Source organism: Mytilus californianus, unplaced genomic scaffold (genome assembly GCF_021869535.1).
Source record: "Mytilus californianus isolate M0D057914Y unplaced genomic scaffold, xbMytCali1.0.p SCAF_2, whole genome shotgun sequence".
Taxonomy (NCBI): Eukaryota; Metazoa; Mollusca; class Bivalvia; order Mytilida; family Mytilidae; genus Mytilus; species Mytilus californianus.
In genome coordinates this window covers 39,176,342-39,192,883 of record NW_026262668.1, presented here as the reverse complement: position 1 = coordinate 39,192,883, position 16,542 = coordinate 39,176,342, and the positions used below count along the sequence as shown (strand labels likewise).

General features: G+C 32.2%; 1 protein-coding gene across 2 annotated transcripts in view; it reads left to right on the top strand.

Moving 5' to 3' along the window:
• Nucleotides 1-2,137, top strand: part of LOC127727919 (angiotensin-converting enzyme-like) — a 141,043-nt gene extending 138,906 nt beyond the window's left edge. For both annotated transcript variants that reach the window (XM_052235071.1, XM_052235070.1), the window contains exon 13: nt 1,533-2,137. In XM_052235071.1, the coding sequence (XP_052091031.1) occupies nt 1,533-1,800 (268 nt within the window). In that variant the 3' untranslated portion in view covers nt 1,801-2,137. The remainder of the gene's footprint in view (nt 1-1,532) is intronic.
• Nucleotides 2,138-16,542: the final 14,405 nt, after the last annotated feature.

Below are 16,542 nucleotides of genomic sequence, written 5' to 3'. Positions count from 1 at the left end.
GTGTTCACAAATACGAAAAGTAATAATAACTTTTAATTTCATTTCAGTATTTAATTTGAATTCATGTCATTTGCCTGATACACTCTTTTGCTGAAGATTTTTGAAAATCAATTAGTAGAATTATAAAAGTGTCGTATGTAAGTCGTTAAGTTTAATGAGGCACAGAAGGAGTAACTGTTATTATAGAGCTATTTGAAAATCCTGGCAAATTTTTAATGTTATCCACTGAAATGCCATGATTGCTAAATGAATAAATAATTTATCTTAATTTGAAAATGGTTAGTTTAATGTATGCAATACATTTTGGATACCTGTTATAGCAGTTTCTTATGTTTTCTTTATCAATAGAACTTCGTACGATACCGCATTTATTAGGTTAATCCAGGTTTATGCGAGTATGGCAGGTTTTCATTTGAGTTTTTGTCGGACCGACAATATTTCACTTCTTGATAAAAAATAAAATATCGCGAAAAGAACTTCAAGATTTGCATCAAAACAGCTTTAATTCGTATTTTAAATACACAATGTACTTTATTCTCGAAAAAGGCCTCTTTAAGTTTATATGAAAATGCAAGGTTTGAAGGTTGTAGAATACTGATTGAAAACAGATGCAGGCTTTTATAAAGAATGTTATATGTAGAGAGTAATTGTTTTCACTCATTTTTATTTTCCCTGGCAAATGAGATATGTAAAATAAAAGCAGGGACCCCTCTTCCAGCTGCCCTGGACTGTTTATGGTTTATGAATTCAAGGAGATTCAAAAAAAAAGATATTATTCATAAAAAACTATTTCTGACGCAGCTATTGAATAATATATTCATGCTGGTGGATAAATCTCATAAGTAAGTCCATACAGATGCAGTAATCAAAAGATCTGTAAATATATGTTGTGATGTTATACTATTGTTTCAGAAAAGGGAGAAGGTTTGGTACCATTAAAACGTTTAATCCCGCTGCAAATGTTTGCACCTGTCCTAAGTCAGGAATCTGATTACAGTAGTTGTCGTCTGTTTATGTAGTTCATACGTGTTTCTCGTTTCTCGTTTTTACATAGATTAGACCGTTGGTTTTTCCGTTTGAATAGTTTTACACTAGTAATTTTTTTTGGGACCCTTTATAGCTTGCTGTTCGGTGTGAGCCAAAGCTCCGTGTTGAAGGCCGTACCTTGACCTATAATGGTTTACTTTTATAAATTTTGACTTGGATGGAGAGTTGTCTCATTGGCACTCATACCACATCTTCCTATATCTAATTATGCATATCACATAGAATTAATCGGCAGCAATGGGTATGTCCTATGCATATAAATAAACCGAGAAAGAAAAAAACCAGTATGTGCATATCAATTTAACCGGCTGTATTTACAACTTTTGTTAATTGTACAGGATTAAGATAACTGCAAGTCCTCCTGATTTTATAATATCCGTATTCGCTATGACAATCATTCTGGTATTTGCTTTGTTTATATTTAACAATAACTCATTTTGTATTTCCATATAGCTAACAACGCCCGTATTCATAATATTTTATAGGAACATGTTAGAATTGGGATCGTCTAAACCATGGCAGGATGCGATGCAAGTAATGACAGGTGGTCGAAACATGAGTGCTCTGCCGATAATTCAATATTTCACTCCTCTTATTGATTGGCTGAAAGAACAGAATAAGGAAGAAAACATTGGATGGTCTGCATCCTGTCCTTCCAATATTCCATCACCAGATCAAACAAACAACAATGTTCGTCTATCTGTTTCTGCAGAAACTATGTTTTTGATAATTACTTTAACAAAATTTTGTTAAGTATATAATTTTTTGTTAACAACTTATCAATCACAATTTTGTCAACACTATTTGTTAACAGTAGTTGTAATCAGCAAAATATTTAAATATCTGAGATTATTGTAAATATTTAAATTTTCCAATATGTTACAGCTAGAATTTGACCAATTATAAAATAATTCAATGCTTTAAGATAATTTCTATTGTAATTTAACCAATCATTTTCTTTGTTTGTTATGTTCAAGCTTTGTTACATACATCAGCGGTGATTGCCTTTGTTTAATGGATGTAATAAGATATGCATGTATTAATATATTTTTCTATACTGTAATATAATAAAAAGAAATACATTCGGAAATTAGACCCATTGCTATGTGTATCTTGCAGAGTGTATATTTGCAATTTTAACAAAACAAATTTATACCCTAGAACTGTGATGGGGTCGAACTGTTAGAATCAAATTTGTGGTTATTATACTATACTATATTCAACAAAAATGAATATAGATATAGACATTTAATAAATAAATAAACAAAATAAACCAATAAACATGTTAAGAAAATAGATTAAAAAATTAAGAAATTATAAAGAAACTAAGATTTCAAATCCCTCAGGCAAAGTTGGCCTTGAATGGTTTTAACTATTTTGTAGGATCTTTTGATCATATAGATCATCAGCTGTTTTGGTTCTTATACATCTTGGCTTTCAAATATACGGCTTCGAGTTTTCTTGATAAAGGTTAATCCAGAAAAGTACTTCGGACGCATGAAATTTAGAAAGTTTTGATTAAATATTTTAATAAGATTATTGAAATATAGTAAATATTTTTTTTTAAATCAAATGAATAACTAAAACTGTCCGGATCTGTCCTGGGATAAAATTTCAGGATTATTTTGTCTAATAGTCGTCTTGGACCTTGGCTAAATTTCGAAATTTTGTTTTTATTACGTTATGTATAAACCTTAAGAAAGTTTTCGTTGAACTACATTAAAATTGTACAATGTCCACTATCAAAGATAAACAGTTGAATCCAATCATATAAGACACTTCATATATGAGAATTAGATAGTAAATACTTATATGCAAACTTCCATGTATATATATTAAATGTCTATTGAAAGCCAATGAATTTTCTGTGAAAAAAAAAACACAATAAGTTCATTTTATATTTGGATGTCATCAATATTAACAATATTTTCAACCAAAAATCTGTGCCGAAAAAAATATCTGATTATTTCAAAGATTAGATTAAACCTGTCATTCATATACCTACACAAAACCTATTGCATCCAAGATTTTCACAAGAGGGCATTCGGGACCTTCATCTTCAAGGAGGTAAACTCCAAGCCTCCACATTGGACTTGTTCATCGTCCCAATACAAATATAGTCCCGCTGGTAATGTTATAACTGGAGACATTGACATTGTAAATAATGAACACCTTATAGAGTTGTTAGCCAAAGGCCCAAAATATCGAATTCCCAGTTTATCAACTGGAAGAACTTCAGGTCAAATGGCGAAATCAAGTACGAAGTTAAAAGCATTTAGGACCTAAAATTCTGAAAGATTTTGCTAAATAAAGCTTCTATAAAAATGGGAATCGAAGATACAAATGCGTTGTTTTAGTATATGAAAAATCTTACATTGTGAAGAACCACAATATAAATATATTCACGTGTAAAAGATACTTTCTTTTCTATGTTGTTGAATTACCCTTAAGTATCAACATTTTAATCATACCATTTAAAAAACCATTAAGTTTTAGAATTTTGATGTTCTTTTATTTAGTTCAATAATATTTTGATTTCTTTTCCATAAGTAGAAATTCAAATCGGCAACCTTTGTTATTATTTAACTTTAAAAATCAAATATTGGGAACATTGCAGTTTATCAAATAAGGTTTGACACAGAATACTCGCATATTGGAGTGATTGTGATGAATATTCATTACAATTAAAAGAATAATGATATCCGATTTCATTTATCAGAATAATTCCTTAGCTTTGTGACAGTTGTTTAAAGCTGTGTTGGACCATACTCACCCCTTCTCGTCCAATAGAAAATTCGTATTTTCCCTTCTATTTTTCTTACTACATGGCTTTCCATGCACTATAGAATGCTATACATGAATGCATTTGCATTGTTGATTAATTATTATAGTTATCTGTTACTAAAACTGCACCAACGAAGTGTACAATCCCCTGAAGCAACTTCAATAGGAAAACAGCAAAATAAAAAAATCAGTAGTCCTGTTGTTTGTGTAATCATTATAAATGAAAACAAGAGAATATAATTATAAAAACATTTTAAGTTGAGTTTTGAATATAGCAAATATTATATAATGGTACATACATGGAACAAAAAAATAAGGAATTGAAAAGGGAAAAGGTCCAGGTAAAGTAATATTTAATCTAATTCTTATACGAGACTATAGAATCATTTTTTTTTAAGAAACAACGACTGTTGTAATATAAAGAAAATGAAATTTTTGAGAAAAAAAACAAGACATTCATTAATGAAAAAAGTAAGTATCTGATGTTTGAAAGAGCGTAATTTTAATTTTTATTGATTAAGTCTAATCATTATTAAAAAAAATATACAATAATTTCACGAAAAAGCTGATTTACATAGCATTGTGTGAATTTTTAAATAAAGGAATTTGAGAAATATAAGTATTTTATTTTACCTAAAGTAGAACAAATACTCCATTTTTTAATAATTTATCTTTTTTGTCTTCACGAAATTATATTAGTGAGATGTCATTCCATCTGTTGAAATGACCATTACATATAATATACATTCCTTTTATAACCATTTAAATTAACACTTAAAGTAAACTCATATTAGAGTTTGACTATTACAATGGGAAAAGACAATTTTGTCATGTCATTCGAATGTGTGAACATGTTCTAAATTGGTCAGACAATACTTTATGAACATATAAAACCATCAGCTACGCTCCGGGCTTTAAATATTCATAACACATGACCCAGTATTGTCTAACCTATAAATCAGAGTTTGAAAAAAGGTTATTAGTCTTTCCACAGACATTATATGATATATGTCTTATCATAATCGTAAGAATATTCAGTTCTTCATTATGGCGAATTGATTCTAAGTAACTAAGATACATTTTTACTTTTGTGGGAAATGTATTTAGTATATAATTATTAATCTCGTCAAATAATTTTTTCGAATATCTCAGGAACTCACGATGAATAACGAATACATTTGCAGGCAAACTAGTAACGAGTACTTTACAAAACTTAATATAACTAAAAGGGATCAAAACAGTTCGGCTTTAATATTAATATGCTGAAAAATATATATATAAGAATATTAAATGAAGAATCTAAACTTTATCTATACGATCATCCTATATATATTTGTATACATATACAAGTCTAAATTGAAAACAACGTTCAAACCTATGATTGCGTTGGATAAAAACCGCAATTTTTATACGTGTGCATGCAAAACAAATTTCTTGGTAGAGGGGTCTAAATACAGCACAAACAACATTTTCCAAAAGACCAAATGAGTGAAAAAGTATATTTTAACAAAACGCATTTGACTAGCAGGTCGAACAACTATGTTCTTAAACCCTGCTGACTGCCATTGGCGATTGCCAAATAAACGGATCACAAGATGTAACAAAACAATTATATATATATACATATGCTGGCCGCCTTAGAGAAAACTGTTATTTTAGGGACAATCAATGGTGCAATCTGTGATTGACCGTCATAGTCCGTACTTTGACCTATAATGGTTTACTTTTACAAATTGTGACTTGGATGGAGAGTCGTCTCATTGGCACTCATACCACATCTTCTTGTATCTACCTATTTGGTACAGTCTGTAGGTTTTCCATGTTGTTTGTGAATTGTTGTCTATTAGTCGTTTTTCGTTTTTGCCATGACGTTGTTAGTTTGTTTTCCACTTATTAGTTTGGATATCTCTTTGGTATCTTCCGACTTTTGCTATTATACACCCTATTCATTTCTATTACCGACTTTCTGTAATGTACACTGTAAATATAACAGTTCAAAACTTGTACACCGAATGTTAAATGTTTAAATTCCAAATGTTCATGAAATGTCCAGACTTAGACAAGTGTTCAAAATGTTAACGTTTTTGTTCAAAATATCAACACCCGTGTTCAAACAATATTTACACCCGGTGCTATTAGATCTTCTAACTCTGTTCTAAAGATGTAGATAGTTCTTTGGCCAATTCAAAAATAGGTTATTTAACAAATATGAATCTATACGCAGTATGTTGATCTCGTAAGTATTTGGTTAATATTTTGGTAATAGCGAAATATAAAATTTTCAATCTGGCATATTATATGTATAGTAAATGAATGTATTAAAAGTTTTACTTATGAGTCACATGATAATGATTATCAATCAGGCTTGTTGTGATAATATTGCAATAAAAATATGTCCATTTTTATCTTATTTCGTGACTTGTTCATAATTTGGATATTCGAGTTCAATCAGTGTTCAAAATTGCTCGAAATTTGAACACCGAGTGTAAAATAAATGATATCAAGATTCCCAATACCGGAAATGAATATCAGCCGGCGATTCATGCGGTAAAACAAAGAATGGATACACATAAAGAAGCGAACTAGAAAAGTGACTTCTCTCCCATATGAAAACAAAGGAATTGAGTCACCAACAATAATCTCAATATGTAGATCGACGGCTTCCTTGTTATTACTTATAAGAGATAGTAAAAGTTTGCGCGAACGGGTAATATTGTGTTTTTGTAATTCAATCTCTTTGGAAAGATCTTTTATATATTGATCTGCAATATCAAACTACAAAAAAATGTATATGTCTCTGAATGTCTAACAAACATTTTTATTGTCAATATCGGTGCTCAGAATAAGAAAAAAAAATCAACAAGAACACAATTTGTAGCTTTGAATTATTGTAAACACGTTTTATTAAAAACTCTTTACCATTACTATAAAATGTAAATGTTCCGGGGCTGGAACCCGTATTTTTAACTTGTCACTTCTACGGCAACACCGCCTAGCATTTGCACAGACGCCTTATCCCCTGCTCTAACTATAGCTGATAAAAACAAGTTGCTTTTTAAAAAAAAAAAGACAATACGTGAACCTTAGAACTTTTTTATTCTAATTATTAATTCAACTGAATAAGAAATTATATATCAGTGTTTGCATGGTCATGTGTGTGGAAGATAATATTTTCTTTTTATTGTAAATCATTACAATTTTGGCATGTTGAGAGAAGTGTTAAATATAAAGCAATAAGAAAAAAAAAATAGATTCCCAGACGTGTAATTTCTTGAAGAATAATAATGATTCAAAACATGGGGGACACATGTACCTTCTTCCAAAAATTCATAAAATTAATCTAGAAATAAGTAATGAGGCATTGTGAATTAAATTTTTGTTGGAAATTCTTTTAGTAAACACATATATAAAATATTTGTAAAAGTAAGCAGTAAAACGCGATAATAATTGCAGATAAAAACTTTTCCGTTTACTTTTTATAAGAATTTTATGATTTTCAAGCCTAGCATGTATAATTTTATAACAGTTATGCGTGTATAGCCAACGGCTCTCTCATGAATAAAAAAAGCTTACTATTTAAATTGATTGTAACTTAAACTGAAATGTTTATGGCTTGTGAGTATTTTTACTCTTCAGTTATTTTTGGTGAAAACAGTCGCGGGAATTTCGTTTCTTTCTTTTTATTTGTTTTTACGCAGCAAAAACCGTAAAAACTGACATATTTGTCATTTAGTGACATGGTCGGTAAATGTCATTTCCTTGACAATTAAGTACACATAAGGTTATTTCGGTATGTTCCGTAATTACGATCAATCACGAGGTTCCAAAAATTTGATCGGAACCCATGCATCCATATGACATGTCGAGTTAATTAACAGATACTTAACGATTTTGCGGCATCGCACTATAAACGTTTGAAGTCCGCTTGTTGGAGTTCCTGTCAATATAATACTTCCATGGTTATACAAACACATTATAGGAGCGCCCATGGGTGGTATATTTTCACCAACATGCACAGATCTGCATCTGTCTGTCCTATTCATTAAAATGTTAGATAAGTTCCAATGGAGAGAAAACATCAAATTACACTGTCAATAGTGATGACGGTTTTATGGTCTTCACAGGCAAATTAGAGCAAGTTGAAAATTTCTTTAACCTAGCAAACGAAATTGACCATCTACTTTAGTTCTAATATGACTATGAGGTGTCGACATCTAGTATGACCTATTTAGAGGGTGGTAAAGGGTTATTTTCGTGCAACGTTTTCGGCCTTTTTATTTCACGTGATTTCGTGTTTCGACGTTTTATTTCTCGTTTTCTCGTGTTTGGTTCGACGTGCGTGCTTCATGTTTTCCCTTAATTATTTTCCGTGTTTCGTGTCGGTACTCGTATTTTCTCGAGCTTTTCCCGCATTTGATTAAAAAGTAAACCGGGACTAATTCAAAGTCAGCCCAGTCGATATTGTTTTAAATTATAAAATAATTAACTGGTCCCAAGATATTTATTAATAGCCTATTGTATTACTATGATAAATCGTATGCAACTAGAGGACGCTAAAAAGTGACCACATGCAAGGTCGCCATGTCAATTTATAATGACTGCATGATCTCCAAGAACGGCTGAGTAATAACTTTTCGTACTTTTTTCCTAAATATTTACGATTTTATTCCTTGGCTTCGTTTTTCCAGAGTGTTTTTTTCCGTGCAACGTTTTTGCGATTTGTTATTTCACGTGTTTCCGTGTTCAGACCCCTCCCCCCTTTTTTACCACCCTCTATTTAGATACTGAAGTGTACAAAGGTGATCGATTCCATAATAATGGAATTCTTGATGTTAAGTCGCGTATATTAAAAACACAGAAACGTATCAATATTTACCAATCACTAGTGCACATCCAAAACACACATAAATTTAAGAGTATTAATTTACAGTGTGTGAATAATATAAGAAATAATAGTGACATCAATGAATTAAATAAACATTTAATTAGCTTACAAGATAACTTAATTGATAGAGAATACTGTAAAAAGGAAACAGTAAAACTTGTAAAAAATGTATATTAACGAATAGTCTTTTAATATTCTACTTGTTTTATGTTCATTTGAAACAGATTTTTTTATCTGATTTGTCAAAATGACAAGTATGCATAATGATTTTATTGTTACAAATCAAATCCCAAAGCCCACTATAACTCATTATATAGAAGCCTCAGCACTATTTTAAAATATCTCTCTGTGAATATCTAGACACAGATGTTTAATACCATATGCATATGTCGTTATAATTAAATCTTGACCATTTATCTTTCACTTGTTTATCAAAGGGTACAACTGTCAACTTTGCTCAAGTCAGTAAACCCTTGCAATGCATAAAATGTAGCTTTACAATAAATATACATGTTTGAAAAGGATCTATAGATTGTTTATTATCATATATCAGATAAGTGAATTAGCGATCTGTTAAAATTCTTTATTGTCATGTTTTAAATATCTTAGATACCCCGTATGGAGGTGCTCTTAATTGCAGGAAGCTAATACAGATAAGATGAATAGGTGTTCCGAATGAACAATAATTTAGCTTCCAAATATTCCTCCATAGACTATATTTCTAACTAATTTATATGCGTGAACCCTCAGGGGTTCACGCAATACGTTTTCGTTTCGGGAGGTATTACCTTCACTTAGGTATTAAACAAGGACGATTAATCACAATACACGAAGCATTTTTAAGTGTACAGAAGTGATTATCTACCCATCTCTTCAGTATAATTGCAAGGTGCTATTCTATTTTTAGAAGCATACAATCACTATGAATTTATATATAGATATGTCTGCCTAATATGTGTAGTGACAACTGCAAATCATACCTTGTGCATCAGATTTCTTATGACTAAGAAACACCAGGCGATAGAATATATATATATATAGATATTGTTTTCTGTTTGAAAAAAATTAATAATAAGATCTATTTTGTTATATCTTGTGATCCGTTTATTTGTCAATCGCCAATGGCAGTCAGCAGGGTTGGATAAAAACCGCAATTTTTATACGTGTGCATACAAAACAAATTTCTTAGTAGAGGGGTCTAAATACAGCACAAACAACATTTTCCTAAAGACCAAAAAAGTGAAAAAGTATATTTTAACAAAATGCATTTGACTAGCAGGTCGAACAACGGATGTTCTTAAACCCTGCTGACTGCCATTGGCGATTGCCAAATAAACGGATCACCAGATGAAACAAAATGGATCTTAACTATTAATTAAATACCAAACAGAAAACAATAAAATTGCGGAAAAGATGGTATACCGCAAACAAAAGGTGCAAAAATTAGTACACCATATCCGGATTTCGACAATTAATGTCTCTTCAGTGATGTTAGGAATCGAAACGGTATTTGGAAGGCCATATAATTTACCTCAATTATATATATGTATACAGCTCTAAATTGAAAACAACTCATATATATATTGTATTTATATGAAGCCATATTGATTTATTTTCCTTCAGTGTGTACATTTTTTTTCATTATATTATCAAATCCAATTCTAGTATTTGCATAATCTTAAACCTTGTAAAAGGCACCTTTACTACTTTGTATATACGAAAATTAGATAAAGGGTCAACGAAAAAGTGTTACAAGCGGTAATACTGAATGTCAAAAATACAGTTGTACACGTTGATTAGGAAAAGAAAATATGTGTGATTAAAGAGCCCTGACCGACCCTAATATTTGTGATCCAGGAATTCTCGAAAAGTGGCGGTCCGAAGGTTTTGACCACTAAAATTTTGCAAAGGACGGACACAATTTTGGTACTTAGTAATAGAAATAATGGTGAGGACCAGCAGAGCTTGTTTCCAGGATTTTATGAATTCCTCTCCTTATTTCTTTTGAAATGAATAAAAGTAATTTTGTCTTTGACATGGTATTTTGATTTTCCCAAACATGCTGAAAACCAAATTTATCTAATAACACTTTTATTTTACTACAAAAATCATTAGACAGGTTTTTGTTTTCACTGGATGCTTTCTTTACCATACTGTCACTACTCATATTATTAATATAAAGCCAGAAATTAATTTTATTTTAAGGGCTGACAATGAAAGTGGGAACAAACCTAATCCAGAAAGCACGGCTTTATTAACAGTACCTTTATTTACACCCAATAAAAATTTAGCAATTTGATTTGAATCTTATTTGGAATAAAGTTTGCATAGTTTGACTCGATGGTAGTATTTTGTTTTACTAAACTAACAGTAGCCCAAACTTCACTGCTATATAGTAAAATAGGTTTCAAACATGAATCAAAAAGCTTTAAATGTGGTAGTAAATTCATCTTTTCAGAAAATAATAATTTTCTAATACAAAATACAGCTTTGCTATCCTTTTTAGATAACTGACCACCTCTAAATTGTTCTTGAACAGATTCGGTGATATTAAAGTTTAAGATCAGATATGTATTACAACTTATACTTTATAATAAGGGAGGTTAGCGATATGCATGGATATATGAAATCAATGTAAACAAGTTTGAGCTTTCTAAAAAGCTGTGAACTGCTTCGCTCTATTGTTGAATTATTTGAATATATAGCATATAATTTGGTTTATAATTGTTTCGACAGCTGCATTTTATTGCTCGTTTTGAGAAGTTCTTCTCTTAATGATCCATAACGACTTTCGGGTGTTTGTTTTTGTTTCTGTGTCTCGTCGAGAATTTTATAGCTTAGCAGTCAGATAGCGGTCAGACCATAGCCGTTAAAATAATTATTATTGGAATTATTTTGATAGATAACGCTGTCTTCTTGTTTCGATCAGTTTCGTTAGCAGTTCTTGTCTTACAAAAAATATTATTATTCCGGAACACTTTTTATATATATCTAAAGTTTAGTTGGAACTTTTGAATGTATTTACGGATTACTTAACACTATGGCTTCTCGGAGAAAAAGGAAATCTACAAGTCGGTTTTCTCCGGATTCAATTGAAATCAACAGACAAGAAAGTGACTGTTCGTCTTGGACAGTTAAGAAGTTCAAGGAAGAACTGACAAATATTGGAATAAACATTACTTCAAAATTAAGTAAAACAGTGTTACAACAAATTTATTTCGATAATCTCAAATCAGTTTCCGAACCTGAACAATTGTCAAATGAAGACCAGGAAGGCTCGCCAACTTTACCAAATGTGACCAGTCATTCGTCTAATGAACTTCCACTTCTGATCGGAAATTTAACAGAAGTTGTTTTAGGACTAAGGGATTCTATGAATTCTAACACCAACAGGAATAATTCTAATACTCCTTTATCAGCGGATTTTTCCGGGAATATACAAGATACAAGACGAAATAGATGTCATCAAGTGCACACAGCAGATGATCATGTGTTTACATTATACAAATGGTACGGTGTTTCTCCTAGTGAAAGCGATTGCGGGATAAATCCCACCCTTAACACATCTACAGCTACTATTAACTAAGTGCCATCATCGTCTGTTCCCTTTTTGGATATCATTTCACCAGCGCTTAAAAAGCAAATCATTGAAGGTAGGGACGTTAATCTAGCCGGATTACTAATGAAAGATTACGAATCAGTTCAGGCAGCTAGTACTTTACTTACTAGCAGGGGTCTAGAAATTAATTTGCCAGGAAAAAAGGATATCCGGCTTCATAGAACGCTCACTATTAAAGAGTTCGTATGCGCTTTTGGCAAATATAAGCGTGTCATGTGTAGGATTTTTCCTCAACGCAGCGAAGACTTAGATTGTTACTTAGCTAACATTTTACAGATTGAATCTAGCTACGGCGAAAAATTTTATGAATATCATAATCTTTTTGCCGCCAAAGCTGCAACTGCACTTCGCGATTTCAAAGTTAAATTTGACTGGGGAGTTAAAGACAATGACATTCTTACGCTTTTAGCTCCGCATGCAACGCCAGAAGTTTGTAGACTTTGTTACGCTATTGATCACGGAACCAATTTTTGCCCTCTTTCTTCTCAATCAGTAGAACGTAGTACTTATCCGAAGAATAGACCATCTTCCGATCGCGTTGATAGGAGGGGCAGAACACGAGTTTTGCACGATGGGAAAGAGGTTTGCAATAGTTTTAACACCACAAGGGGGTGTGCCAGACCGGGTTGTTCTTTGACTCATATTTGCAGTTCTTGTTTCGCTTTTCATTCCGCCTTTAACTGCAACAAAGATACTCAAAGGAACAAATCTTCTAGAGGGTCGACTACAATCAGCGAAGATAAAAAATGACTAGTAACAATTCCTGTTATCGAAAATTCACCTATCAATGTTAACTTGTTACGTGATTTATTGCAAACGCATCCAGATATAAATTTTGTTAATATATCTTTGTAGTGGAATAAACGAGGGTTTTGACACTATGATTAAATGTACTGATATACCGACACTTGAATGTAAGAATAACTTTTCAGCTCGCTCTCAACCTTTATCCGTGCGGGAGCTTATTGACAAAGAATGTGAAAAAGGTTTCTTGTCAGGTCCGTATAAAATTCCACCGTTTAACTATTATCGAGTCAGCCCTTTGGGACTTGCTGTGGGGAAGTACTCCGGGAAAAAGCGGCTTATATTGGATTTATCAGCCCCACATGACGATGGTGATAATTGTAGTATTAATGACTTGATCAGTAAAGAAGATTGTTCAATGACGTACGTCAGAATAGACGATGCGATCAAAGTTATACGAAAATTAGGTCGTTTTTCATTGTGTTCAAAGTTCGATATAGAGTCCGCTTTCAAACAATTGGGTATTAGAAAGGACCAGCGTCATTTATTTTGCATTAAATGGTGTAAAGAATACTATTTCTTTAATAGACTAGGTTGTAGGAGCTCGCCAATTATTTTCGATAACTTATCCAGAGCAATTTGTTGGATTGCTACTAATATCTACAAAATTGAATATATATTTCACCTTTTAGACGATTTCTTGACTATAGATAAACCCGATTCTTGCGCAGAGAGAACTATGGCATTAATGACTACTCTTTTAAAAAGATTTAATATTCCACCGGCTAAACACAAGGTTGTTGGCCCTTGTACAGTTATTGAATATTTGGGTATTATACTTGACACGGAAAAGATGGAGACTCGCTTGCCTTTAGATAAAACAAGTCGCATCAGTGAATTTATCAAGAAGTTTTTAAACAGACAATCTTGTACTAAACGTGAACTTCTACAATTGTTAGGGCATTTAAATTTTGCTATGTGGGTTATAATTCCGGGTCGTTCTTTTGTCTCATACCTAATATCTTTATCAACAACTGTCAAGGATCTCAAAGACAAAATCTATTTGACTGATGAATGTCGTACCGATTTGCGTTTTTGGTACTCGTTTTTTGGTAAACTGGAATGGCATTAATATGTTTTATGATTCTGACTATACTAGTGTTAGGGATATCGAATTATATACAGATGCGGCTTCTACCATTGGTTATGGTGGTTATTTCAAGGGAAATGGTTTTGTTCTCCTTGGCCGGATGATTTAAATTCTCCATGCGAAAAGAAATATTCCATGGCTTTTCTAGAACTCTATCCTATAGTCGTTGCAGCCATTTTATGGGGTCATGCATGGACAAATAAAAGAATCTTATTTCGATGTGACAATGAAGCCACCGTACATATTGTTAATAAAGGTCGCTCCAGATGTTTATTGATAATGAAACTTATGAGAACTCTTCCTTTGTATGCCTGTATAAATAATTTTTGTTTTCGTGCCGAACACGTTCCTGGAGTTCAGAATAATATCAGTGACTCTCTTTCTCGTTTACAGCTAGAGCGTTTCAAGATACTTGCACCTTTAGCGGACAAAGTACCTCGCAAGTGCCCGCCAGTCTCACGAGTAATGTGGCATTAAAGTCTACAGTGTCGGATTTATGGCGACATGTGTTATCAACTAGAACATCTCAGACGTATAAAGTTGGATATCGAGCTTATACTGCATTTCTTGCTAACAAAGGGGTTGTCTGGTTAGGTAAACCCATGCCTCCGATTTCTGAGGATATTTTGATTTATTTTGTCGCACATTGTTACAAAAACTTGAGACTTTTACATACAACCATTAAATTGTATTTATGTGGAATTCGGTTTTATTATATCCAATGTAACTGTGACCATCCGTTTGATTATACAAATGAATCGACACTCCATAGACTCAATATGATAATGCGCGCCGTCAAACGTATACAAGGAGAGCATAATCCAAAACCACGTCTTCCTATTACTTTTCAGGTACTTGGGAGAATTTGCAATTCTCTTAGAGTAGGTGTTTTCTCTACCTTTACTGATTGTATGTTAGAAACGGCCTGTACAGTAGCCTTTTTTGGATTTCTTAGATGTGGTGAATTTACAGTTTCTAAACATTTTGATTCTACTGTAAATCTAAGTGTAACGGATGTTGAGATTCTCGATTCTTATGCTATTCTACACCTTAAAACCTCAAAAACAGATCCTTTTCGTAAAGGTGTCAGTATACAGTTTCAAAAATCCGATCATACCATTTGTCTTTTCTCTGTTGTCCAAAAGTATATCGCAATCAGGAAGGGTAGAGAAGCATCTTTTTGTTTTTCAGATCCATTGTTTGTCAAAGAGAATGGTAGTGCTTTAGACAGGGACTTTTTCATCAGAAGTCTAAGACATGTACTAGATATTTGTGGGTACAACTCAAGCTTATACAATGGTCATTCTTTTAGAATTGGTGCCAGTACATCGGCAGGATCTGTTAATATTCAAGATCATCTTATCAAAACTCTTGGTCGGTGGACATGAGGGGCCGGTAACAAGAAATTTTATAAAGAGAGGTCGTAAGTACTGAATTAAGGGGAAGATAAGATAATCCTAAGATCATTCAAAGAGTGTAAATCAAAGCTCCCTCAGGTTGTTCGTAGATCGGTCTTATTTCCCCCTTAATTTGCATCGTAATAGTTTTCATGTTACGAATTCTTAATAATTTTCCGGCGTCTCCGTGTTAGGCTCCTCGCAAAGAAATTAGAATCGCCTCAAATGAATCATACAAAGGTTTTAATGAACGATAAAATGCGCACAATAATCAACTACCCATTTAACGTAAGGAATTCTAACGGTTCATTCTAACAAATAATAGATTTTGTAAAAAGCTTGCCGTATTTTAGCTGATTATGTCGAGATCGGTGGTTTGTGGGTATAGGTTTTTTATTGGAATCTTGCACTCCAAGCAATATGAATATATAGTGTTTTTTATCTCTCCTGGTTCTTGTTTTTAGTTGTAGTATTGGTGGATCAGGGTAATGATGGAAGGAGGAATTATAGTCTCATATGATATAATTTATATTTATATCCAGATAAAATTGCATACTATTGTACTTATATGTATATAAGTCTAAAAATTTGCACAACGGTACTAATATAAGATGATATTCCACAAACATGTTGTTATTAAATCGTGTTGATAAATATATTGGCTAAAGAAAAATAGCCTTCGTCAGTGTCAATAATTTTAACAATACTGATTGTATTTGTAAAATAGCCCAGTAATACAGGTAAGTTTTGGTCTATTGATTTAATCCAAAATCTTGAACATCATAATACAAAACAAAACTCAATACTCAGATATACGTATCTGAGTATATTTACATCCCAAAATGAGTGAAAAATAAAGCTGTTAGTATTTCTTTTTGATGCCGTTTGAATGATGTACATTAAGTTCCTTTATTCA